Raw genomic sequence first — 24,951 nt, 5'->3', positions numbered from 1 at the left:
CCAGCCAGTCAAGGGAGGGCCCCAGGAATCCAGCCCAAGTGGCAGGTCCAACATCCTACCTGCAGTGAGGCTCTGGTAATTCCCAAATACTGCAGACAGAAGCATCTTTTTAAAGGCCAGCAATCTGGACCACTAGAATGCTGAACTTATCACGTGGGGTTGAGTGTGGGCAGCGAGGCTTGTTTAGGGCAAAAAGTTAAGAATGGGCATCACAGAGTTTGCAGTGAGATTGCACCGATGCACTGTAGCCTGGGCAACAAAAGTGAGACTCCATCTCAAAAAAAAAAAAAAGAATGGGTATCAATCTGAAAGAAACTAGAAGCGAGATGTGGCTATGGGCTCAGTTCCTGTGGTCCTAAGTCCACTGGCAAGAGCCATACGTGAGAGAGGTTGGAGCTGAGACTGGGTCTCCAGTCATGGTCATAACAGAGCTGGGAATTCTTAGACCTGTTAGCATACCTGAATGATCTCAGTAGGGGCTTCTCAGGATGTGCTGTGAGACCTATGAAAACTGGCTTAACTTCTCTGGAATTTAGTCTCTTCAGCAACTTTAGATAGGGTCAGTACTTTAACAACTGGGTCTCTGAAAAGAAAAGGTCCCGATTTGTAGCATTTGCTAATTTTGGTCATGTAAATACTCTCACCATGGCCAATTTCCAGCTACTAATATGACATACAAGACTTGGAGTTAGGAAGAGATGTGCATCGTCAGCTCAGTAGCTGATAGGAGCTGGCTCCAGCATACCATTTGACAGGGTCTAATGGGCTCCAAGTACTTGGGGCTTTTAGAATGCTGATGTGCTGAATAATTGATTGGGGTAGGGTATTTCTAAAGGATTTGAGTCTTCCACTTGTTAAGCCTTAAGAACTTGGCAGGGAATTACTCTTTTTTTTTTTAAATCCCATTGCAACTATACTGTGAAATGCGCATGACATCATCTGCTCCTGTCCTCAGCAGGCTTTGAGGAAGTGTGGAGAGGCCTTAATCCTCAGCAGGAACAGGAAGTTGGTTAGACAGAGACTCTGATTGTCACAGCAAATAGCTGAAAAAATTGGCAAGCACTTTAAAAAAAGACAAAGCTAGAGAGTGGTTTTTTTTTTATTTGCTTGTTTTAAAGCTTAAAATAACTTTTTTGCTTTAATAACCCATGTGGAGAACATTATTATTCCAGCCTTTTCTTCTTGTCTTCTCCCACCAGTCATTTCTACTTCTGTCAGCAAAAAAAGACCGATTACCAAGAAATATTCATGTGCCAGAGTTATCACTGAAAAGTCTCTTTGAGGTAAGGTGTTTTTTTTTTTTTTTTTTTTTTTGAAACTGAGTCTCGCCCTTTCACCCAGGCTGGAGTGCAGTGGCACGATCTCAGCTCACTGCAACCTCCACCTCGCGGTTCAAGCAATTCTCCCTGCTTCAGCCTCCCGAGTAGCTGGGATTACAGGTGCCTACCACAATGCCCGGCTAATTTTTGTATTTTTTGGTAGAGATGGGTTTCACCATGTTGGCCAGGCTGGTCTAGAACTGCCAACCTCAGGTGATCCACCCACTTTGGCCTCCCAAAGTGCTGGGATTACAGGTGTGAGCCACTGCGCCTGGCCTTGTAAGGTGATTTCTGGAAACATAACTTCTTTGTGTCTGGTACTTTCTCCTTCAGCTGCCTTACCACAAATTTGTTATTTATAATAATCAGTAACAGCTAATCCAAGTGTTACTGGTTCCATACTTTATGGGTAAAGGAGTTTGAAGCTTCATATTGATTAGTGACTTCTATAATTTCTCTTGTGTGTTTTTTTCCCCAGAAATATGTTTTCATTGGACTTTATGAGAAGATGGAACAAGTGCCCAAGTTAGTCCAGTGGCTCATCTCCATTGGTGCAAGTGTTGAGACTATAGGACCGTATCCCCTTCATGCCCTCATGCGACTCTGTATCCAAGCCAGTAAGTCTTCTCCCTGTTTTCCACCCTCCAAGCTGCCCTTCCAGCCGAGTTCTGGGACTCTGTTGAGCTCAAGTGAAACTAGAATTAAGCCACTTGAATGCAGACCGTTTGAATATTCAAATGATCTGGTTATTCAAATGAATGAAGCAGCAGGGAAGTCGTATCATTTTTATCTTTCCTGGCACCTAGTAGCTGCAGGAGGTCCAAACAGAAAGGATTCTGTGTTTCTAGACAGATCCTGGCAGGAGGGTGGAGCTCTGGTACCCAAGGAAGGGACTTAGGACGGACAGCTGTTGCTGGGCAAAACTCCCAGGAGACCTGCAGAGTTTCCTCCTTCCGGCATAGGCAGCTTTGGTCTTTTTCTCTAGGTTCATCTTCACTCTAGCCCAGAGGGCTGACGGCTGTGTTGTGGGACTCACAACACAGTCCCTTGGCTGGGGGGATCCCAAGTGAGACATGAGCTGTTGCTGATACAGTTTGGTTGTGCTTCTTTTAAAAGACTGCTATTTTCATGAAGTTCTTTTTTAAGCTTTGCCATCTGGTTATAGGATTTAACTTTAAACATATTTTTATTTTATCATTAACACACACATACACACACACACACTTTAGATAGAAGTTTGTTTTTCTTTCCAAGCACACGTGGCATCACTGTGGGACATTCACCCTTAGCATTTTAACGCCAGAAGGGGCCAAGAGAACTTGTCCAGTCTACCTCTTGTAGGCTGTATCGTCTCCCCAGGAATGGGGGAGCGGGAGGTGGCCATGGGCTTGAGGCCTGGGACCCCTGTCTTTGCTGTAGCCAGATTTGTCCTGCTGTTATTCATTTCATATAGTGGGGAATTTATAAGATGTATATATATATTTTTTGAGACTGAGTCTCACTCTATTGCCCAGGCTGGGGGAGTGCAGTGACGTGATATTGGCTCACTGCACTGCAGCCTTTGCCTCCTGGGTTCAGGTGATTCCCCTGCATCAGCCTACCAAGTATCTGAGATTATAGGTGCCCGCCACCACGCCTGGCTAATTTTTGTATTTTTAGTAGAGACGGGGTTTCACCATGTTGGCCAGGCTGGTCTCAATTTTCTGATCTCAAGTGATCCACCCGCCTCAGCCTCCAAAAGTGCTGGGATTACAGGCGTGAGCCCCACCATGCCTGGCCAAGAGATTTTATTCTTACACAGAGATTGGCAGATAAAACATTTAAAAGTAAAGCCTGATTCAAAGCTACTTAATCTAATCCTCCCAGTTTCAAGTGAGGAAACTGGAATGCAGAGAAGTGTGGCTCTGGTTATGAATGTCATGGTTCCCCATTGCGTCTCCTTTTAAGTTAGTTCCTGTGATTGTAGGGGGTATCAGTAAGATTGAGCCTTCACGTTGGTAAGCTTTAATCCTTCATTTGTTTCTCAGAGAACTCTGACATGGTGACAAATGGGAGTCCAAAGAGTTGGCAGAGGTTTGTGGCTTTCCTAGATATCAGGAACTCCAAGGAAGGAATTGAATATATATGTCCCATGGATAATAATGCAGTAGGGTAATCTCATCAGAGATACTGGCTTGATTATTAAAGTGGAGGCTGTTGCGCCTCACCTAGATCCTCTTTGCCACCAACCCCCTCACCCCCACCTGCTGTCAATGTTAGCTGCTAACAACTCACAGCTGGCCCCTTGGGCAGAGCATTGCTCTTTGTCAACAGAAACCACTTCCCAGAGAGGTTCTCTCTGGACCTTGCCTCTCTCCCTGAGTGCATTCTGTAGCTCTTGATTGACTGACATGGGGATTCAAAAGGCCAGCCCCAGTGCCTCAAGGTGGGTCTAGGCTGTGGTGCATTCCTGCTGCAGAGCTGCTCATGAGGTCAGGCTGGAGTGACCCTACTAGGATTACTACCTTGCTTAGCTGCTTCCCCTACCTGTCCTGCCTCTCTTGCTCTTTCTCGTGCTATCTCTAGCTCAGTCATATGTATAAGAATCCCTATCTCAGGCTTCTAGGGAACCTGACCTACGTTGATTCTGGGTCGCTTTCTATAACTCATCCTCTTACTTGACAAACGCCCGTGTCTTCCCACACCTGTTTGCGGTGAGTGGAAACGTATGTTGGATTCCTCATTTGGTTACCTTAGTGTGGTCCATGTTGACTTGCTTTGCTGATTTTCTTTCTTTCTTTTTAATCTATTGCTGCTGCACAAATGAACTTTGCTGACTTTCTGTATGTGGAAAACATTAGTAAGTCATTCTAATTCCCTTCAGGGGAAAACCATCTTTTCCGGTGGTTAATGGATCACAAGCCCGAGTGGAAAGGCCGCATTAACCAGAAGGACGGAGATGGCTGCACTGTCCTGCACGTCGTCGCTGCCCACTCCCCAGGATACCTCGTCAAGCGTGAGTAGTGGCACCTCACTACTCACAGTAGTGACTTCAAGTGTCAGAGGGTGCACTGTGGCTGGCTGGTGTCAGGCTTTGAGGACCCACAACTGCCTTGTTTTACCCATTCTATCCCTAGCTGGTTCAGAGGGCTAAACTTCCCCTTGAACTAAACTTGATTTTGGTTGGTGGGTGGATAAGCTGTATGCAGAAAGAAGGTGAGGTGAGAGAAGGAAGAATTGCTGGGCTTCAAGTGCTCTTTCATCTTGAAATGGCTTCTGTGGGGTTGAATGGTTTCAAGAAAATGGGCTCCTGGCTGCCTTTGTTCCCTCCTTCATCACATGGTTACTCATTTTATTTTATGCCAAATCTGTGTTAGCTTCCAGAGAGGAATTATGAACCGAACTGCACATGGTTCTGCCTTCATGGCACTTAGAATCTAACACAGGGATTGCATCTTCCCTTACCTGCTGGGGCCAGACCGGGCACATGAGGGAGTGAGGCTGGCACATGCGAGGAGAAGCTGGTTCTTCTGACACCAGTGCACCATGTTAGCCTGGGAAGCAGGAAGGCTGTGTTCACTCTTACAGAGCTCTCTGATGTCACTCACTTTTCTTGAAACTCTCAGACCCCTCAGTTTTTGCTTTCTGTTTGGGACAGAGAAGAACATACTATTTCCCATAATGATAATGGACTCTCAGACTCTGTGGAAGGGAGGTGACAGGGAGTGGTGAGGAGCTTGTGCTGCTGCAGCCTGGAGCTGATCATAGGAACCAGGCTGGGCTGTCATCTTCTCATGGCAAGAGATGTTGGACATCTGGATTTTTTTTGAGACGGAGTCTCGCTCTGTCGCCCAGGCTGGAACAGTGGCACCATCTTGGCTCACTGCAACCTCCGCCTCCCGGGTTCAAGCGATTCTCCTGCCTTAGCCTCTCCCGAGTAGTTGGGACTACAGGTGCACACCACCATGCCCAGCTAATTTTTGTAACTTTAGTAGTTATGTTGGCCAGGCTGTTCTTGAACTCCTGACCTCAAGTGATCCACCTGCCTTGGCCTCCCAAAGAACTGGGATATAGGCATGAGCCACCATGCCCGGCCAGAAATCTGGATTTTTAAAAACTGTGAATCTTGTGATTTTTCAGCTGTCTGCTCAGATTTAAACATGCCTGTGAACTAGAATCAGCCTGAAGTCCTCCTTTTGGGGACCTCTGGTCTGGTGGTTACTCGTAGGAAACTGTCCTCCCTTCAGCATCTCTCAGGAGGAGCCCAGCGAGGCTTGTTTCTCTAATGTCATTCCCACTGAACTGGGACCTAGGAACCTATATCTAGGGAAACAAAGGAAAAGCATTCTGTGGATTTTTGAGCTTTATTGAAATGTTATTCATATACTATATAATTTACCTGTTTAAAGTGTACAGTTAAATGCTTTTTGATCTATTCAGAGCTGTGCAAGTATCATTACAGTACATTTTAGAACGTTTTTATCCTAAAAAGAAACACTGCATCCGTTAGCAGTCATTCCATTTCCCTCATCCCCAAGCCCTAAGCAACCATCACTTTTTGTCTCTATGGATTTGCCTATTCTGGATATTTCATGTAAGTGGAATCATAGAATATAAGGCCTTTTGTGACTGGCTTCTTTCACCAGCATATTTTCAAGGTTTATCCGTGTTGTAGAATGAATCAATACTTAATTCCCTTTTCTTGCCAAATAATATTCTATTGTATAAATACACCATGTTTTGTTTATTCGTTCTTCAGTTGACGGGTGTTTGAGTTGTTTCCACTTTCTGGCTAGTATGAATAATGCTGCTGTCAATATTTGTGTACAGGGCGTTTGTTTTCATTTTTCCCAGCTAGATACCCAGGAGGAGAATTGCTGGATCATATGGTAACACTATGTTTAACCTTTTGAGGAATTGCCAGACTGTTTCCCAAAGTGGCTGTACCATTTTACAGTCTCACCAGCAGTGTGTGACGATTCTAGCTTCTTCACATCCTAACCCTTGTTATTTATTATCTGTTCTTTCGATGTTCTCTGTGTTTTAGTCCCTTCTTAAAGACAGTGATATTCTGGCAAACAACTAGCTCTTCAAGAGAAAAGCCATGAATTGTAGCATTTCTTGAGTTCCATGGTATAATCAGGGGTGTCTGATCTTTTGGCTTCCCTGGGCCACATTGGAATAAGAATTGTCTTGGGCCACACATAAAATACAGTAATACTAAAGATGGCTGATGAGTTAAAAAAAAAAAAAAAAAAAAAAGAAGGTCCATGCACAAATCTCATAATGTTTTAAGAAAATTTACAAATTTGTGTGGGCCATGGGTTGGACAAGTGTGGAAATACTCCCATGGTGGCATAATTCATGCTACCAATGTGATGTCATACAACACAGAGTTGGGAAGAGATGTGTGGTAGGACGTTATTATATTTTATTTTTATCATGCAGATACATATTAAGATAGAAGTAGAGAAACCTCATCATAGATAATAGCAAAATATAGTAAAAATTATTAGGAAGTGATGGGTTTTGTTTGTCATATAATTTTTTTAATTATAATTTTTATCAACCAGCTTGCAACATTTCTGGACATTAAACAATTGGCTCTTGTGAACTGATATGAACTGGGTCTTAGCATACCACTGTGCTAAACCTAACATTAGTCTAGTAATTTATGGTTAAAGAATGTGCCACAACAATCATTGTGCTCTCTTTACATATCTCTACCCTGCAAATCTTCAAGAAAAAATACTTCCTGTCTGACTCTTTGATTTGCCAAAAACACATCTCCAGGTCTCCTGACATGCATGTGGCATAATGGCACGCACTTGTAGTCCCAGCTACTCAGGAGTCTGAGGTAGAAAAATCGCTTGAACCCAGGAGGTGGAGCTTGCGGTGAGCTGAGATTGTGCCACTGTACTCCAGCCTGGGTGACAGAGTGAGACTCCATCTCAAAAAAAAAAAAAAAAAAAACAAAAAGAAAATAATAAACATAGACAGAAGGAACAAAAATTTTAAATCAACATTAATCAAAGACCATAGTAATACCTGTAGCTGTCAACACCTACCTCAGCCTCCCAAGCAGCTGGGAGTACAGGCACGTGCCACTATGCCCGGCTAATTTATTGTATTTTTAGTAGAAATGGGGTTTCAGCATGTTAGCCAGGATGGTCTTGATTTCCTGACCTTGTGGTCTACCTGCCTTGGCCTCCCAAAATGCTGGGAGTACAGGTGTGAGCCACCGCGCCCGGCCATTTTTCTCTTTATTTTTTGTTTTGTACTGTCTTTGAAATCTAGCATGTGTTTCACTCTTTTCACCACATCTCATGCATTTCAAGTGCTCTATAGCCATATGTGGCTTAGACTCTAACCTGTATGTGGCTTAGAATAACAATTTTATACTAGTTCTAATACAGAAACCCTAACTTTCTGAAAGTTGGGAGGATAAAATGTGAAGTAAAGAGAGGGCTGGCTGGGTGTGGTGGCTCACGCCTGTAATCCTAGCACTTTGGGAGGCTAAGGTGGGTGGATCACTTGAGCCCAGGAGTTTGAGACCAGACTGGGCAACATGGCAAAATTAACTGGGAGTGGTGGTGGGCACCTGTAGTCCTAGTTACTCGGGAGGCTGAGGCAGGAGAATCACTTGAACTTGGGAGGTGGAGGTTGAAGTGAGCTAAGATCACGCCACTGCATTTCAGCCTGTGTGACAGAGCAAGTTCCTGCCTAAAAAAAAAAAAGAAAAAAAAAAAAAGGAGGACGTTTTCTTCCTTCATATAGATGTCAACATAGGCTTCCACTATGACCTCCAACGAAAGAGGCTTCTCAACTCTCACAGGCTCCTTCTCCTTCTTCTGCTTTCTCCCAAACCCTCTTCATCTTCCTCTTTTTCATCAGGGAAAATCTTGTCTCTATTTTTTTAAATGTTTTATTTTGAACTAATTTTAAACTTACAGAAAAGTCGCAAAAATAGTTCAGAGATTTTCTGTACTCCCCTCACCCAGCCTCCTCATAAAGTTATCATGTTATATAATCAAAGTTTAGGCCAGCACAGTGCCTCCTGCCTGTAATCCCAGCACTATGGGAGGCCAAGGTGGGAGGATCACTTGAACCCAGGAGTTTGAGACCAGAGGCAACATAGTGAGATCCTGTCTCTATAAAAATGAACATAAAAAAATTAGCTGGGTGTGGTGGCACAGGCCCGTAGTCCTAGCTACTCAGGAGGCTGAGGCGGGAAGATGGCTTGAGCCCAGGAGTTCGAGGCTGCCGTGAACTACGATCGTGCTGCTGCATTCAGCCTGGTCAATTGACTGAGACCCTGTCTCTAAAAAATAAAATAAAAGCAAAGTGTAATTATCAAAATGAAGAAATTAACATTGATATAATACTGTCCACTAATATACAGACCTTGTATGAGTTTACCAGCTTTTTTTACTAATGTACCTTTTCTGTTCCAGGATCCCACATTGCATTTAGTTTTTGTTTCCTTAGTGTTCTGTAGTCTGTGACCATTCCTCAGTCTTTCCTTGCCTTTTGTTACCTTGACCCTTTCGGAGAGTAGTAGTCAGTTATTTGGTAGACTATCTATCAATTTTTGTTTGTTTGATATTCTGTTATGACTGGAATGAAGTTACGTGTTTTTGGTAACAATATTACAGAAACGATTTTGTGTCCTCAGTGAATCGTACCAAGGGGTTCATGATGTCAATAATTCTTATCATATTAACCTCGGTTATTGGTCAAGGTGTGATGTTGGAGCTTCTCCACTCTAAAATTACTATCTTTTCTTTTGTAGTTAATGAGTATCTTGGAGGGGATACTTTGAAACTGTGCACATACCTTGTTTCTCCTCAAACTTCTGCCCACTAATTTTTTTATCCATTGGTAGATCTTGACAGCTACAGATATTACTATGGTCTTTGATTAATGTTGATTTAAAGTTTTTCTTCTTTCTGTCTCCATTTATTGTTTGAAATATTTTCTTCCCCCTTCCCCCGCCGAGACAGAGTCTCGCTCTGTCTCCAGGCTGGAGTGCAGTGGTGCAATCTGGGCTCACTGCAACCTCTGCCTCCTGGGTTCAAGCGATTCTCCTGCCTCAGCCTCCCGAGTAGCTGGGATTACAGGTGCATGCCACCACGCTCAGCTAATTTTTATATTTTTAGTAGAGATGGGGTTTCACCATGTAGGCCAGGATGGTCTCGATCTCCTGACCTCAGGCGATTCACCCACCTGGGCCTCCCAAAGTGCTGGGATCACAGGCGTGAGCTACCACTCCCACCCTATTTCTTGGAATTCTTCTGTAATGAAGAGCTGTTCCTTCTCCCTGTATATTCAATTATTTAATGATTTCAGTATGGACTCAGATATTTATTTTATTCTATGGGATAAAATCCAATGCTATGATTATTTATTTTGTTGCTAACATTGCTCCAGCTTTAGCCATAAGGCATTCTTCAGACTGGCCCCTGTGTTCCTTTAAAAAGTCCCCATCTTTATTTGAGCACTTCCTTACTTTCAGACACCACAAGGTGTTCCACGTTCATATTGCGTGTTCCCTGTCCCAGCCCTGGAATCATCCACTTCTCTAAGGATCCCTGGTTCCTATCGGAGCATGTTAGAGGATACAAGATCTGGTACTAGGTATGCCATTGCTAAGTGGAGTGTCATTGTTTCTAGGACTTCTCGGCAGATAAGAGCTAGGACATACGTGTATGTGCACTAACTGATGAAGTAGTATATAATCAGATGTAGGATCTATATAATACAGATGTACATCAATAATACAGTTGCAGATCTGTATTATTGTATCTCTCTGTGTATGTCTATGTTAAAAACCATGAGTTTATACTGATACCTCTGATTCCAGTCCAAACACCATGATCATTCAGCCTTTTTTATTTGTAACATTGTTCATCTACAATATATTTATACTTACTCAGTCTATGAGTTTCAGACTAGGTAACCCATAATACCTCTGTGAGAAACACATTTACTGACTAGATTTATATTCATTTTATGTTCATTTATATTCAGCGTTTTTTGTCTTTAGCCTTTGAGCATCCTGTTAAGATACTGGTAGTTCTTTTCTTTCCCACCCCCTTTACTATGGTTTTGTTAATAATTTGTAGAACACTCAGACTCATTTTTTTAGTGATTGTGTTCCATTTTTGGATTCGCCCCACATCCTGATTAATTTTGTTTATAGTTTGGGTATATGAAGGGCCTGTGAAATATTACCATCATTCTAGGAGTCAGAACTTAACAAAAGATAAGCTTAGAGAAATGTCACTTCCTTCTCATCCTTGCTCCCCGGCCATTTCCATTTCCTCCTCCTTTCTGCCCCCTGCCCATCCAGTCTTATAGATTATCAGTTTCTTTAATTTCAGGCCTATTCTTTCTGGATTTCTTTTGCAGCAATGAGCACACACATGCTATTTTCTTATACCTCCTTTTTTTTTTTTTTTCGTGAAGAGTTTCGTTGTGTAGTTACTCTTTGGCACTTTTTCTTTCTTCTCTTTTCTTTTCTGTGTGTGTGTGTGTGTGTGTGTGTGTGTGTGTGTGTTTTAAGACAGGGTCTTACTCTGTCACCCAGTCTGGAATGCAGAGGTGCAGTCTTGGCTCACTGCAGCCTCACGCACCCAAGCTCAAGCGATCCTCCCACCTCAGCCTCCTGAGGAGCAAAGACTAGATATATGCTACCATGCCTGGCTATTTTTTTGTTGTTATTGGTAGAGACAGAGTTTTGCCATGTTTTCCAGGTTGGTCTCAAACTCCTGGGCTCAAGTGATCTGCCTGCCTTGGTCTCACAAAATGCTGAGATTACAGGCATGAGCCATTGCACCTCACCTGATTTTTTTCACTGAGAGTGTGTCCTGGAAACCACTCCATATTAATTCATATGTATAAATGCATATGTAGTTTTGTTAGATAATATCAACTTTTCATCCAGGAGAGGGTTGTACCAATTTGAGTTACCACCAACAATGTGTGAGGGTGCTTCTCTCACAACAGTCTCACCAGTAGAATTTGTTGTCTTATTTTAAAAAGTTTTCTGATCCCATAGGTGAGAATTGTTTTTTTCAGTATAGTTTTAATTTGCATTTCTCTAAGTGTGAGGTTGCACTTTTAAGAATGTGTTTAAGAATCATTTAATACTATGAATTATATATATGTTCATAGCTCTTTCCCATTTTTCTATATGGTTTTTGGTCCTTTGTCCTCAATTTTTAGGAATTCTTTGCTCATTAGCTTTTGTCCGTGGTATATATTGCAATTATTTTCTCCTAGTTTGTCAGTTGTCTTCTGACTTTGGTGTTTTTTGTCATGCAATTTGTTTTTCTTTTTATATAGTCAAATTTATCAATCTATTGTTTATTGCCCCCAGATTTGGAGTTACAAAGTCTTTCCTTACACCAAAGTTAAAGAAGAACTCACCCGTATTGTCTTCAGGTGCCTGTAGTGTTTCATTTTTTTACATTTAGATTCTTGGTCCATTGTAGTTTATTGTAAGAATGTAGCTTTACTTTCTTCCAAATGATTACCTATTTGTCTCTGTACTATTTATTTAAAAGTCTGTCTTAACCTCAGTAATTTGAGATGCTACTAATGCTGAACTTTCTGTTTTATTCTATTTATCTCTTTGCCTATTCATGTGTTATAGGCGTCTTTGAATCACCTTTCTAAAAACCAGTTTAAAAATTTTCAGTACACTTTATACCCACCAGGATGACTAAAATAAAAAAAGATAACAAATGTTGACAAGGAAATGGAAAACTTGGATCCTTCATGCATTGCTGGTGGGTAAGAAAAACGCTGCATCTGCTTTGGAAAACAGTTTGACAGTTGCTCAGAAAGTTAAACAGTTACCATAAGACCAAATATGTCGCTCATAGGTATATACCAGAAAAAATGTAAACATGCCCAAATAAGAACTTATACATGGTTATTCATGCCAGCATTATTCATAATAGCCAGAAAAGTGGATACAACCCAAATCTCTGTCAACTGAGGAATGGATAAACAAAATATGCCATATCCATGCAAGGGAATATTATTCAACCATAAAAAGGAAGTACTGATACATGCAACAACACGGACGAACCTTGCAAGCGTTATGCTAGGTGAAAGAAGCAGACAAAAAAGACCACATGTTATGTGATTTCGTTGATATGAAATGTCCAGAATAAGGAAATCCTAGAGACAGAAAGTAGATTACTGGTTGCCAGGGGTTGGGGAAGGGGAGTAGAGAACAACTTAACGTGTATGAGACTTATTTTAGGGGTGATGAAAATGTTCTGGAATTGGATAGTGGTGATGGTTGTACAACTTCATAAATACACTAAAACTAATTAAATTATACAGTTTATATTTATTGAGAGAGATTCTCCTTCTGTCGCCCAGGCTGGAGTGCAGTGATGTGATCTCGGCTTACTGTAATCTCTGCCTCCTGGGTTCAAGCGATTCTCCTGCTTCAGCCTCCCAAGTAGCTGGGACTACAGACATGTGCCACCATGCCTGGCTAATTCTTTTTTTTTTTTTGCGATGGAGTCTCGCTCGCTCTGTCACCCAGGTGGAGTGCAGTGGTGTGATCCCTGCTCACTGTAAGCTCCGCCTCCCGGGTTCATGCCATTCTCCTGCCTCAGCCTCCTGAGTAGCTGGGACTACAGGCACATGCCACCATGCCTGGCTAATTTTTGTATTTTTAGTAGAGATGATGTTTCACCGTGTTGGCCAGATTGGTCTTGGACTCCTGAGCTCAGGTGATCTGCCTGCCTCGGCCTCCCAAAGTGCTGGGATTACCGGCATGAGCCACCACACCCGGGCAAACAATACACTTTAAAAGAATGGATTTTTTGTTATATGAGCTGTATCTCAACTGAAAAAATATTTTAAAGGGGGAAAATATTGAAAGTTCATGCTTTTGATAAAAAAAAGTTCATTGGATCTGGCTTGAGCTTAAGGTGCACAGGGTTGGAGATGCCACAGACCCATGACCCAGAACTGCTGAGAGGCAGTGAATAGTGGCTCTTCAAGTGTGCAATAAGAAAATGGCCTCCAATTAAGCTACATTGCAAACAAGGGGAAAAAAACAGAAAGGAAAGAGTAAAAACGTTAGAGAATTTGTGGTGGAAAAAGTAGTAGATTGATACGTAGTGAAAGGGAAAGTGGCTATTTCTTCAAGTGGAAGGAATTTACAGATGCTACAGACCTGCAGATGGAAGAACATCGTGAAACAATGCTTGGTTACCTGAAGAAAATTTAGATTCTCCAGAGTTAATTGAAGCATTTATTAATTCCCAAATTAAGTAAAGAAAAGAAATTACAAAATACTGTATCTCACAGTAAATCTGATGACAGCGAATCCAAGAAGGAAAAAGATGCTGCTGAGAAACCAAGAGGGCTTGCTAGAGGTCTTAATCCTGAAAGAATAATTGGTGCCACAGACAGCAATGGAGAATCGATATTTCTCATGAGATGGAAAGATTCAAATGAGGCCAACTTGATGCTGGCAAAAGAGAAAAGTGTGGATTTTTCTTAAATTGTAATTGCTTTTTATGAAGAAAGACTAACTTGGCATTCTTGTCCAGAAGATGATGATGATGATGATGATGATGATGATGTGTGTGTGTATAATATAAAATATAAAATCTGGGTCTTGGTTTTTCATTTACTAGTGTGAAGAAATAACTACATTGTAATGAAAATCAAGTTTGATATGTTCATTTTCAAATGGTGTTGGGAGAGTTGTTGGGTTTGTTGTTGTTTTTTTCATCAATAGCACTGGTTACTTTGAACAAAGAAACAAAAGCTCTCTGTAGTTGCTTCCTTTATCAGTAAAGAGCATTCGATACCATGGTATATTATTTCCTCTGCAGTAGAGAACAGATTTTCTAAATGTTGGGGGAAATTCTCATAGTCATTAATCATAACTTGGCTTCTCATAAGCCTGAGGATCATTCTGGTTGTTTTGTTTTGTGTATGTATATGTAAATGGTTTTCTTTCTTTTTCTTTAAACAATTGCCAAAACAAAAGTCACAGGGAAGCCCATGTTTCTAATATGCAATCATTCTGAGCAACCCAAGGGATAAGTCACTTCCAGGTAAATTGAAAATTTTCCTGAAGCCATGTGTATCAAGTGAAATAAATGATTCTAATTAGTCAGGCAATTTAAATTGATAATTTAAAAGCATTTATATCTAAAAATGCAATGGTTTGTTAGCAAAATTCCTTAAAGAAAAATTTTATTATTGCCAACAACCCAGCAGCCTCCCTATCCAAGATGAGGAAACTAGGAAAATCCTAGTACGTTTTAATTAAACAAGACAGTTAAATGGGCATTTAAAAAGATTCTTTTAGTGAGCCATTTTTTTTCTTTCTTTTTTGTTTTGAACTTTTATTTTAGGTTCAGGGGGGTACATGTGTAGGTTTATTATATAGGTAAACTGCATGTCATAGCGGTTTTGTGTACAGATCATTTCATCACCTGGGTAGTAAGTATAGTAGCTGATAAGTGGTTTTTTTTGATCCTCTCCTTCCTTACACCTTACACTCTCAAGTGGGCCCTAGTGTCTGTTGTTTCCCTCCTGGTATCCATGTATTCTAGTTGTGTAGCCCTCACTTACAGGTAAGAACATGTAAGTTGAAATCCCTGTTGCTACATTGACTAAAAGGTCATGATTCATGGAATATCTAAGATGTGGCTCATGGAAACTAATCAGATGGTTAGAGATGTTGGCAGTTTAGGACCTGCAGCTGTAAATGAGTGAACAAACTCTTGTAATCTAATCCAGTGGTCCCCAACCTTTTTGGCACCAGGGACTGGTTTTGTGCAAGACAATTTTTCCACAGATGGTGGGGTGTAGTTGGGGGTGGGAGAAGAGGATAGTTTTGGGATGAAATTGTTCCACCTGAGATTACCAGGCATTAGTTAGATTCTCAAGAGTGGCAATATAGATCCTAGATGCCTCACATGTGCAGTTCACAATAGGGTTTGCACTCCTACAAGAATCCAATGCTGCTACTGATCTGACGGGAGGTGGAGCTCAGGTGATGATGCTCGCTCTCCTCCACACACCTCCTACCGTGAGGCCCGCTTCCTAACAGGCCACTGACCAGCACCTGTCCACAGCTGGGGGGTTGGGGACCCCGATCTAAACTATTGACTCGCATGTTTTTTCTTTACCTCAACTCATTCCTCACATGTACGCTCAGTCTTTTCAGTATTTGTTTTACTTGTTCAGCAGAAGCCAGGAAAAACAACTTGGTATTAATCAGAATGTTATCCAACTGTATATCGTTTATTATTTAAAATACTGGTGAACGATGGTCAATACATAGTTTCATAGTTTTAAACTCCTTTAAACAATTCAGACACTTCCAAAGAATGTGATAAAAAGTAAATCTCTTTCTACAAAATCAACTACTAAAACATTTTTTTGTGAGTTTTGCCAGTAATGTATTTTTATAATGCCAGTATTTTCCCTTTTAAATATAAATGTAGGTACGCTCTACATTCTGTTCAGCAACAATGTATCTTAGTCATCTTTCCCTAATAGTATCGGCATGGCAGTTTCATTTTTTTAACAGCTCATACTGATAGATGGTTAAATGTATTTTAGTTCATTTTGCAATTGAAAACAATGCTTGGAGACCATTCTTTTTTACGTATATGTTTGTGAATCAGTGGGGTTGTATCTATAGGATGATTTCCTAGTTAAGAAGTTGCTTGTTTGAAGGAATTGTACATGCTATTTATTTGGATATATTTTTATTTTATTTGAATTTTAAATATATTAAAAAATCAAAAGGTACAAAATGTATACATCAAGGGTCTCTATTCTTCTCTGTCCATTAGGCACCAAGGAATGAATGTTACTAATATCTTAGATTTTTTTTCTGCAAATATTTTATGATGTACAAGTAAAAGCATATATGTTTAAGATGTGCTAGCATATTGGTATGTATTTGGATTTTGAAAGCTATTGATAACTTAAACCCCAGAAATGTTGCCTGAACACTGAGTTTATTATCTCCTTCTTAAGTATTTTTTGGTACATACAGAATCAAGAACTCTCCAGATTATTTAAGTTGGCCTAAATTTTAAACCCATTTGAAAAAATTGCAGCATCAGTTGGGCCTTAGAAATCTTCAGCTTTGTTTGTAGTTTGGTGGGTGCTTGTTGTTACAATGGTCTCTTTGGCTCTGGTGCATACAGATTTGAGAGGCCCAGGACGGCAGGGGCTCAGGAACTCACCAGAGCTGGGCAGCAGCAGAACCCAAGTCTAGATATGGTTAGCTCCTAAAATTGAAGAAGTGAGGTTGGATCATTGCATGTGTCTTGGTTAGAAGCTACATTCAAACTGGTTTAGGCAAGAAAGAGAATTTATTGTCTCATATGACTGAAGACTCCAGAGTTTGATTCAGTTGCTCGCTCCAAAGCTGTCTTCAAGAGTCTGTCTTGCCTCTTAGTCCTTTGTGTGAAGAAATAATTATGTTCTAATGAAAATCAAGTTTGATATGTTCATTTTGAAAGTGTTGTTGGGAGAGTTGTTGCGTTTGTTTGTTTTCATCAATAGCGGTTTGTGGTTATTTCTTCTTTCTGTTAGTTTCGTTTTTAGACAGGCTGCCTTTCAGTTAAGGCCACCAGAACCTTCAGGCTTACTTTCTGCCAATTTGTCAATCTCAGTCAAAGAGGATGCCTCCTCCCGATAGTTCAGTACAAGTCCTCCTAGTGTGTCCTAGTGACCTGACTTTGGTCACATGTCCTCTATGAACCAATGAATCACTAGAGCCAGAAGAATGGAATGATCTGATTGGTAAGGCCCTGGCCAGGATTTAGCCCCTGGAAGAGGGTATGGGACAGAGCCAGAAGAACAGAATGATCTGAGTGGCCAGATCCTGGTTAAGTGTTAGCCCCTGGACCTGGGCGTTGGTGAAGTGGTAGAGAATGTGGTTGTCACAGGGGTGTGTGTCTGTCTTTCTGGTGTTCACACCATCAAATCAGGTAAGGCTGAGAGAGAGGAGGTGCTTTCTCAAAGGAAAACTGGGTGGTTCTCAGAAAAAGGGAGAATGGATACTGACGAGACAAAAAAATAAGTCTAATTTGTTGGCGGTTTTCAAATTTTGCTTCCTTATCCCCTTAAAGAATTTTGAAAATCTGTGTACCTCTCTGTAGGTATTTAAGTTGATATGTGGAATTTTGTATAATTTTGTACACATGGATATTTTAAAATAAAACTGTTAATTCACTTCTTTACTTGTATTTAATAGAATGGAAATGACGTCCTTCCAACGTTTCTGTGATTGTAAGGCTGTAAGCGTTACTTTTTTTCTGGATTGAATTATTACTAATTATCAATATGAAGCTTATCAAAACAACATAAATATAGTAAAATTTCTATAATTGTTAAACATAAAAATAAAATTCTGGGGGGAAGTAGGTAAGGATAGATTATGTAGTGCCTTTTAAAAGAGGTTTTGCAGGTATCAGTTAGTTTTAATTGTCCTTTGGGTTGATACCTTGGAGGTGAGGAGTTTTTAACCTCCTTTGGGGCAGTATATTATAGTTATGCTGTGTCACCATACACTTAGGGGCTTGAAACAACACCCGTTTATTAGCCCACAGTTCTCTAGGTCAGTAAAGTGACATGATGTGACTGAGTTTTCTGCTCAGTGTCTTGCAAGGCTGAAGGTGTTGGCTTTGACTGTGTTCTCATCTGGAGTTCTGGGCCGTCTTTTAAGCTCACATGGTTGTGGAAGAATCCAGTTCTTTGCCATTGTCGATTGAGATCCCAGTTTCTCTGCTGGTTACTAGCTACAGGCTGCTCTGGTTATTAGCCAGAGGCTGCTCTTGGCTTCTGCAGGCCACACACATTCCTTGTCCTGTCTCCTGTATCTTCAAAACCAGCAGAGGAGAATTTCTTGTGCATCAAATCCCTCTCATACTCTGAATCTCTGACCTCTAGAACTTTAACCTTTAGGACTCATGTGATTAGATCAGGCCTCTCTGGATAATCTCCCTATATTAAGGTAAACTGATTTGGGACCTTTGTTTCATTTGCAAAGTTTCATCACAGCAGGACCTAGGCTAGTATTTGATTGAGTAACTGGGAAAAGGTGTGGATGCACAGCAGGTCAGAAATCTTGGGGGCTTAGAATTCTGCCTACCACAGTGAGATTCTCGATGGGCAGGAAATATGACTTAATTTTTTTTTTTTTTTTTTTTTTTTTGTAAAGTGGGAGAAGGGCAGTTGCCTTCTCAGGAGGTGAATTTTAGGAAAGCTTACATATGGAAGTTGGAGATTAGGCATTGATTCATTTAACTTTCTGTGCCCATTTAAGCCTGTGTACCCCCAGGGATATACCTGTTTCATTCTGCAAACAGTTGCATCTGTGACCACAGACATACCTTGATGCTTGGCAAATAGATACATCAGAGCAGCAAATGGAGTTGGCATCCAGGGAGTTGGGGCTAGGAGGGTGGTAACAGTGACAACAAAACAGCCCCTGATGCCAAAGCAATCACTGCTTTCATGTCCTGTCTCCAGGCAGACTTTTCTCCTGGAAGAATATTTTGTTTCCTCTCTAGGGAATAAAGAAATCTGAAGTCACAGCTTGATGTTATCCTTACAGCTGTAACTGTTGCCTAGTAACAAGATTCCCCCTCTCCTTGCTTGTTACCAAGGAGAGGGGAGAAAGGTAGAGAGAAGCGCACTTCTGAACCTCTTGAAAGCTATTGTCCTTCCCACTCTCCACAGAACTCCTTGCTTCAGGGAGTTGGGTGGACTACCTGAGGCTAGCAGTTGAGGCTCCACAAACAGAGGACCCTAGTCCTTTTGCCCTGGGCTGCTTGGGAGGAGATTGAGAAGAAGAGCACTCATGGGGACATCTTATGGTAGGAACCACGACAAACCCCCCTTCTCATTTTGGCCTGCCCTAGGACAAACAGAGGATGTGCAGATGCTCCTGCGCTTTGGGGCAGATCCCACTTTGCTGGATCGACAGTCTCGGTCTGTTGTGGATGTCCTGAAGAGGAATAAGAACTTCAAAGCCATCGAGAAAATCAACAGTCACTTGGAAAAGCTAGCTACGTGTTCTAAGGACCTATCAGGTACAGCTTCCAGTGTATTAACTTTTGGGGGGCATAAAACTGGTTCTGTGACATTAGATACAAATCCGTTTATCTCTTTTTGGTATATATATGGAAGTGAGACCTACCAATCTTTGGAAAACTTGTTTGCTTTTTTTTTTTTTAAAGGTAGAATGAGACAGCTCTTATTTAGAGAGATGCTATGACATTCTGGGAACTTTTCCAAGTCCACCTTTGGACAGTGTGGGTGATTTTTTTTTTTTCCCATGCATGTACACAGCAAAAAAAAGGAAAAAAATTAGAATATGAGATAACAAAAATGAAGTCTATTCCTTAGAAACAATTATGGCCAACAATTTAAAATACGCATATGTCTTTATTTCTTGGTTTATCAATTTTGGACAGCATCTGCTGACAAGACCACATAAAAGATGAAGTGCTTGGCTGTGTCAGTCCCATTTGTTGGGTTTCGTCTAGTAATGCTATTTGTATTATTTATATTCTATTTCTTAACTCTTGAGATTTTCATGCTTCATCTACAGATTGCTTCTAAAAATTGCAAATTAGTGAATGACATTTTCATGGTAGTAAGATTATGTAAATGTTACTTTTTCTACAACTAGTAACATGGGCAGACCCATAGAAAGGAATCACCAAATGTCCTGAAAACTTTGCTCTTTAAATGTGATACTCTTTAAGCATCTCAGTTTAATGAAACATGTATATATTTTTATACTTCTTATAGTTCTAACACTCATACATGACTCCTATGGTACTGTTATCCACATAGATTTCCTCCTTGATATGTTGGAGTACTTGGTCAAGTAAGTTTTTCATGGAGGAGGCATAGATAGTAGACTTACAGAATTTTTGAAAATGTCTTTCTTTTATCCTCATATTGATGGATAATTTGTCTGAATATAGGCATTGTTATTTCATCAATAGTAAGTTACACTCCCTGCCTTCCCGCCTGCCAAATTTTAACTTCTTTGAAATGGGAATGTGTTTTATAATCAGTGATATGTCATAGTTTAATGGCAGCCTTTTCTGTTTTGTTCATCAGTATTTATGCTGTCTTAGTTTTATGAAATATACTGTAAAACCTTGTTCCTCATAACTTTGTATAAATTATTTCATTATCTTCTAGCCCCCACTACTACTGATAGAAGTCTGATGTCAGTCTCATTTTTTCCCCCTCTAGAATTTTCTCTGTCCTTGGAGTCCTGAAATTTCCCTATATGTATCTAGATGTGAGTCCTTCCTCATTCTTCCGGCTTGGCACCTGTTGGCCCCTTGCGTTCTGTTTTCTTAGCCCAGAGGAATTATCTTCTATTATTTTGTTCCCATCCAAGTCTCTTTTTCTCTTTGCCACTGCTATTAAATGGATGAGCTTCTTGAATTTATAATATATGTCTCTGTACCTTTCCCTACCACTCTCTATCTCCTTTTCTCTTCCCAGATCTTTAAATTCGTCTAAAGCTTCTACTTTTATAATTCATCTTGTCCATCACTGCATTTTTTAATTTGGAAAATTATAGTTTTAATTTTGAGAACTCTTTGTGTTCTGATTGTTTCTTATCTATAGAAGCTTATTCATGTTTTATATTTGCCACATCTTCTTGAATTGCATTTAAAAAAGCAAATAACTTTTTAAAAAAACTTTCTCCTTTCTTCCCTGAATTATTAATGTTACTTTTGGGGTTAGTTGACTCATTTTCTTTTTTTTTGAGATGGAGTCTTGCTCTGTTGCCCAGACTGGGGTGCAGTGATCCGATCTCAGCTCACTGCAACCTCCCATCTCCCAGGTTCAAGCGATTCTCCTGCCTCAGCCTCCTGAGTCACTGGGATTACAGGTGCGCACCACCACACCCGGCTACTTTTTGTATTTTTAGTAGAGACTGGGTTTTGCCATGTTGACCAGACTGATCTTGAACTCCTGACCTCAAGTAATCCACCTGCCTCGGCCTCCCAAAGTGCTGGGATTACTTAAAGGCGTGAGCCACCGTACCTGACCTGACTCATTTTCTTGCTTCTCTTTTGTGCTATTCCTTTTCCCTAATTATCTTCTGATCTTTGGATGGTTTGTATTTATGATTGAAGGACTAGATTGATTAATACTTAATAGTTGGTTAGCATGCATTTCCTGCAGTTATTTAAATGTGCTTCCCTAGAAACACTCCCTCCCTTGAATGTGCAAGTGGGCAGCAAATTGCAGGCAACCTGAAGAGGGCATATGTTGGGGTCGGAGATAGTCTGTCAGGCTGTAGATGATTGCAATTGCCGGAGTGAGAAAAGTTTTATGTGAGGGAGATTAAAGTTGCTTTTTAAAACACTTCTCCCTCAACTCCATTTCCCCATTTATGTTTTAATTTTTAATTATTTATTTTAAAGGTGTCATTTCTATGAGACTGTGAGAACAGGAGAGAGGGGTAGAGCCCTCTTTTTTTTTCCCCCTCTTCATGGGTGTTCTTGCAAAGCTTTGACATACCGTGTTTAGTTTTTAAATGACCTCCTGTTTTTAGGAATACTAATTTCTTCTGTGAGGTAGTATAATGAATAGATTACTGTGGAATGCTTTTTGAGAGCTTATGCATATCATCTCAGTTTCAGAATGGTTTCCATGATTTGAGAAACTGCAAGTAGCCAAACAGGTCAGTAAATTTTCAGATTTTAAAATAACAGCAAAAGAAGAACTACTACTTAGTGGTAGAAAATGGCTGACTTGTTTGCAACATATATATGTATATATTTATCTGTATATATATATATTTTAAGAGACAGAGTTTCGCTCCTGTTGCCCAGGCTGGAGTGCAGTGGTGTGATCTCGGCTCACTGCAACCTCTGCCTTCTGGGTTCAAGCGTTTCTCCTGCCTCAGCCTCCTGAGTAGCTGGAATTACAGGTGTATACCATCACACCCGGCTAATTTTTGTATTATTAGTAGAGACGGGGTTTCAGCATGTTCGCCAGGCTGGTCTTGATCTCTTGATCTCAGGTGATTGCCCGCCTCGGGCTCCCAAAGTGCTGGGATTACAGATGTGAGTCACTGTGCTGGCCTGCAAATTTTATCTTCTATTAATTTTAATCTAAGTTCTTAGAATACTGTGTATGTTCTATTTAGTGTTAAAGTCTTTGACCTAAGTCATTCGTGTTGGTTTAGTTTTTAAGGTTTTAGGTTTTTTTTTTTTTTAGTTTCCTTGTTTAATACAATCCTTGAATATCTGTTTATCCTAAAAATGCTTTGTCTTCTGAGGCAAGGTTCTTGCTCTCGCTGCTCTTCTCTCTCCTTCACCAGTTAAATGTGACCCGGGTTTGGAACCAAGAGAAAAGACTTAGTAGAATCTCAGTGTGTCCCCTTTTCACTCATTAGAATTCACCTGTACTTGCTTGGCAGAAAAGCATGCATGAGAGGACTGTGCATTGTTCCAGGCTTGCCATTTGGCTCACCAGGTAGCCTGTGATTGTAGTGGATGCAGTCAAGCCTAAAGCCTTCCATACTCAATGGTAAACTTGTTGGATGTTTGATTTCTGTAAAGTTTTCCAGACCATTGGTCACAAAGATTTTCTTGCTGTGCTAGAGGAATATTGAAAGACTATAGAGAAACGTGAGTGAAAGGTAGTAAAATAAAATCTATAAAGAGGATAAGTTAATCAGGAAGGGCTGGCAAGGTGGAGTCGTATATTTCCCAAAGTATTCTAGGCAGTGGAACTCTTTTTTTTGAGACAGAATTTTGTTCTTGTTGCCTAGGCTGGAGTGCAATGGCAGAATCTCTGCTCACTGCAACCTCCGTCTCCTGGGTCCAAGTGATTCTCCTGCCTCAGCCTCCCATGTAGCTGGGATTACAGGCATGCACCACCATACCTGGCTAATTTTGTATTTTTTGCAGAGATGGGATTTCACTGTGTTGGTCAGGCTGGTCTCCAACTCCTGACCTCAGGTGATCCACTCACTTCAGCCTCCTATAGTGCTGCGATTACAGGCGTGAGCCGTGGCTCCTGGCCCAGCAGTAGAACTCATGGAGAAGCCTAAAGCCTATGTGAACTCCATAGGTGATGATCTTCAAATGAAATTATATACTGAATATCACTGTTCCTTTATACATCCAGAGAGTTGTACAGAGTTACATGCATACATTTTGTTTCTAAGATTTTACCAATGGCACAAAGTTTAAAGCCCCACTAAGCGGGGGCTGGGGGATCTTTCTAGACCATGTCCATGAAGTATAATTTTCTTAGATGATGGACATGTCCTACACCTATTTTGTCTGATATGATAGCCACTCATCACATGTGACTGTTGAGCAGTTGAAATGTGTGTGGCTCATGCATCTGAAGAACCAGACATTTAATTTTATTTAATTAACTGTAATTTTATGTAAGTTAGTGGCCATGTATGGGATAATGTAGCTTTAGACTTTAGCTCCCAGAAGATGTTTCTATCCAGAACAGTAGCTGAGGAGACTATGGGAGAATCAAAGGAGGAGGTGCAGGGCCATGGGAATGAAGGAGGATCCACTTTGTTTTTATGGACCTTAATCCTTCCCCATCCTAATCCATTAAAGGGACAGATGGAAGCATTATCTTTTGGAAGAGCTGCTGCTAGGGAGCTGTACCTGTGCCTAACATTTGTTTTTCGCATCTATGGTCCTGAGTACAAAATAACATTAGGATATGAGTTGTTTTACACTCAGATGAATGAACATTCCACTTTACAGACCATGATGAAAGACACTTTCTCCCTTGACTCTTCCTCAAATTTGCTGTACCCATTTTGCTGATAACAGTGGTCCTCATCTCTTCGGATGGGGCTGCTTTGGCATCTAGGTGAGAAATAAAGGGTCTTGCTAAATATTTCTGCTGTTCTCTAAACCAGTGTTTCTCCATCTTAACATGTACACGAATCATTTGGGAGCCTGCTAAAATGCACATTTTTATTCAGCAGATTCAGGGCAGAACCTGAGATTCTGTACTTCTCACTAGCTGCCAGGGCATGCCAGGGACCACTTTGAGGAGCAAGGCTTTAGTCCTAAATAGTCAAGATTACAGAACTGTCTTTATCCAGTTTTCACAGCCACCACCAGATGGCAGCATGTCCATTTTCTCTACCTGCTGTTGCTGCTCGGCTCTTTCCTTAGGACCAAGAACCACAAGATTGGAGCCTTTGTTTTCCTCACAGTTGTTTGTGATCTTCTCTCTGACTTACTAGTTCTTGGCCTTTTCGAGTCAGCTTACATCAGGCCTCTGAAACCTCATCTCTCTGGTCCTCCAGGGGGGAGCCAGCTGCTTTCTGCTGTGCTCAGCACCAGAACAGTGCCTGTTTTCAGTTAATGCAGACTTAAAGGATGTCTGTCATACTTCTTCCTTTTTATAAAACCAATCTTTTTATATATTTAGAAAATTTATGAAATGTAGAAAAGAAACTATTAATTCTCTGTAATTGTACCTGCCAGAAAAAAATTAATGTATTTGTGATATGGTCATTTAGTCTTACTCCACACATTTTTAGTTACATATTTATATTTTATTTTATAAAATGCGATGAGAATGTAAATTTAAATGGATAGAAATA

At 40.7% G+C, this 24,951-nt stretch overlaps 1 protein-coding gene and 1 pseudogene across 6 annotated transcripts in view; both read left to right on the top strand.

Annotated features, from left to right (window-relative positions):
- The window catches only part of TRANK1 (tetratricopeptide repeat and ankyrin repeat containing 1), a 123,873-nt gene that overhangs the window by 53,257 nt on the left and 45,665 nt on the right, over window positions 1–24,951 (top strand). For all 6 annotated transcript variants that reach the window (XM_050780262.1, XM_050780261.1, XM_050780264.1 and 3 more), the window contains 4 exons: window positions 1,200–1,283; window positions 1,798–1,936; window positions 4,183–4,314; window positions 19,235–19,405. In XM_050780262.1, coding sequence (XP_050636219.1) covers window positions 1,200–1,283; window positions 1,798–1,936; window positions 4,183–4,314; window positions 19,235–19,405 — 526 coding nt within the window. The remainder of the gene's footprint in view (window positions 1–1,199; window positions 1,284–1,797; window positions 1,937–4,182; window positions 4,315–19,234; window positions 19,406–24,951) is intronic.
- LOC126948487 (chromobox protein homolog 3-like) lies at window positions 13,343–19,228 on the top strand (annotated as a pseudogene).

The sequence above is a fragment of the Macaca thibetana genome, chromosome 2 (genome assembly GCF_024542745.1).
Source record: "Macaca thibetana thibetana isolate TM-01 chromosome 2, ASM2454274v1, whole genome shotgun sequence".
Taxonomy (NCBI): domain Eukaryota; kingdom Metazoa; phylum Chordata; class Mammalia; order Primates; family Cercopithecidae; genus Macaca; species Macaca thibetana.
This window is presented reverse-complemented; position numbering and strand designations above follow the sequence as displayed.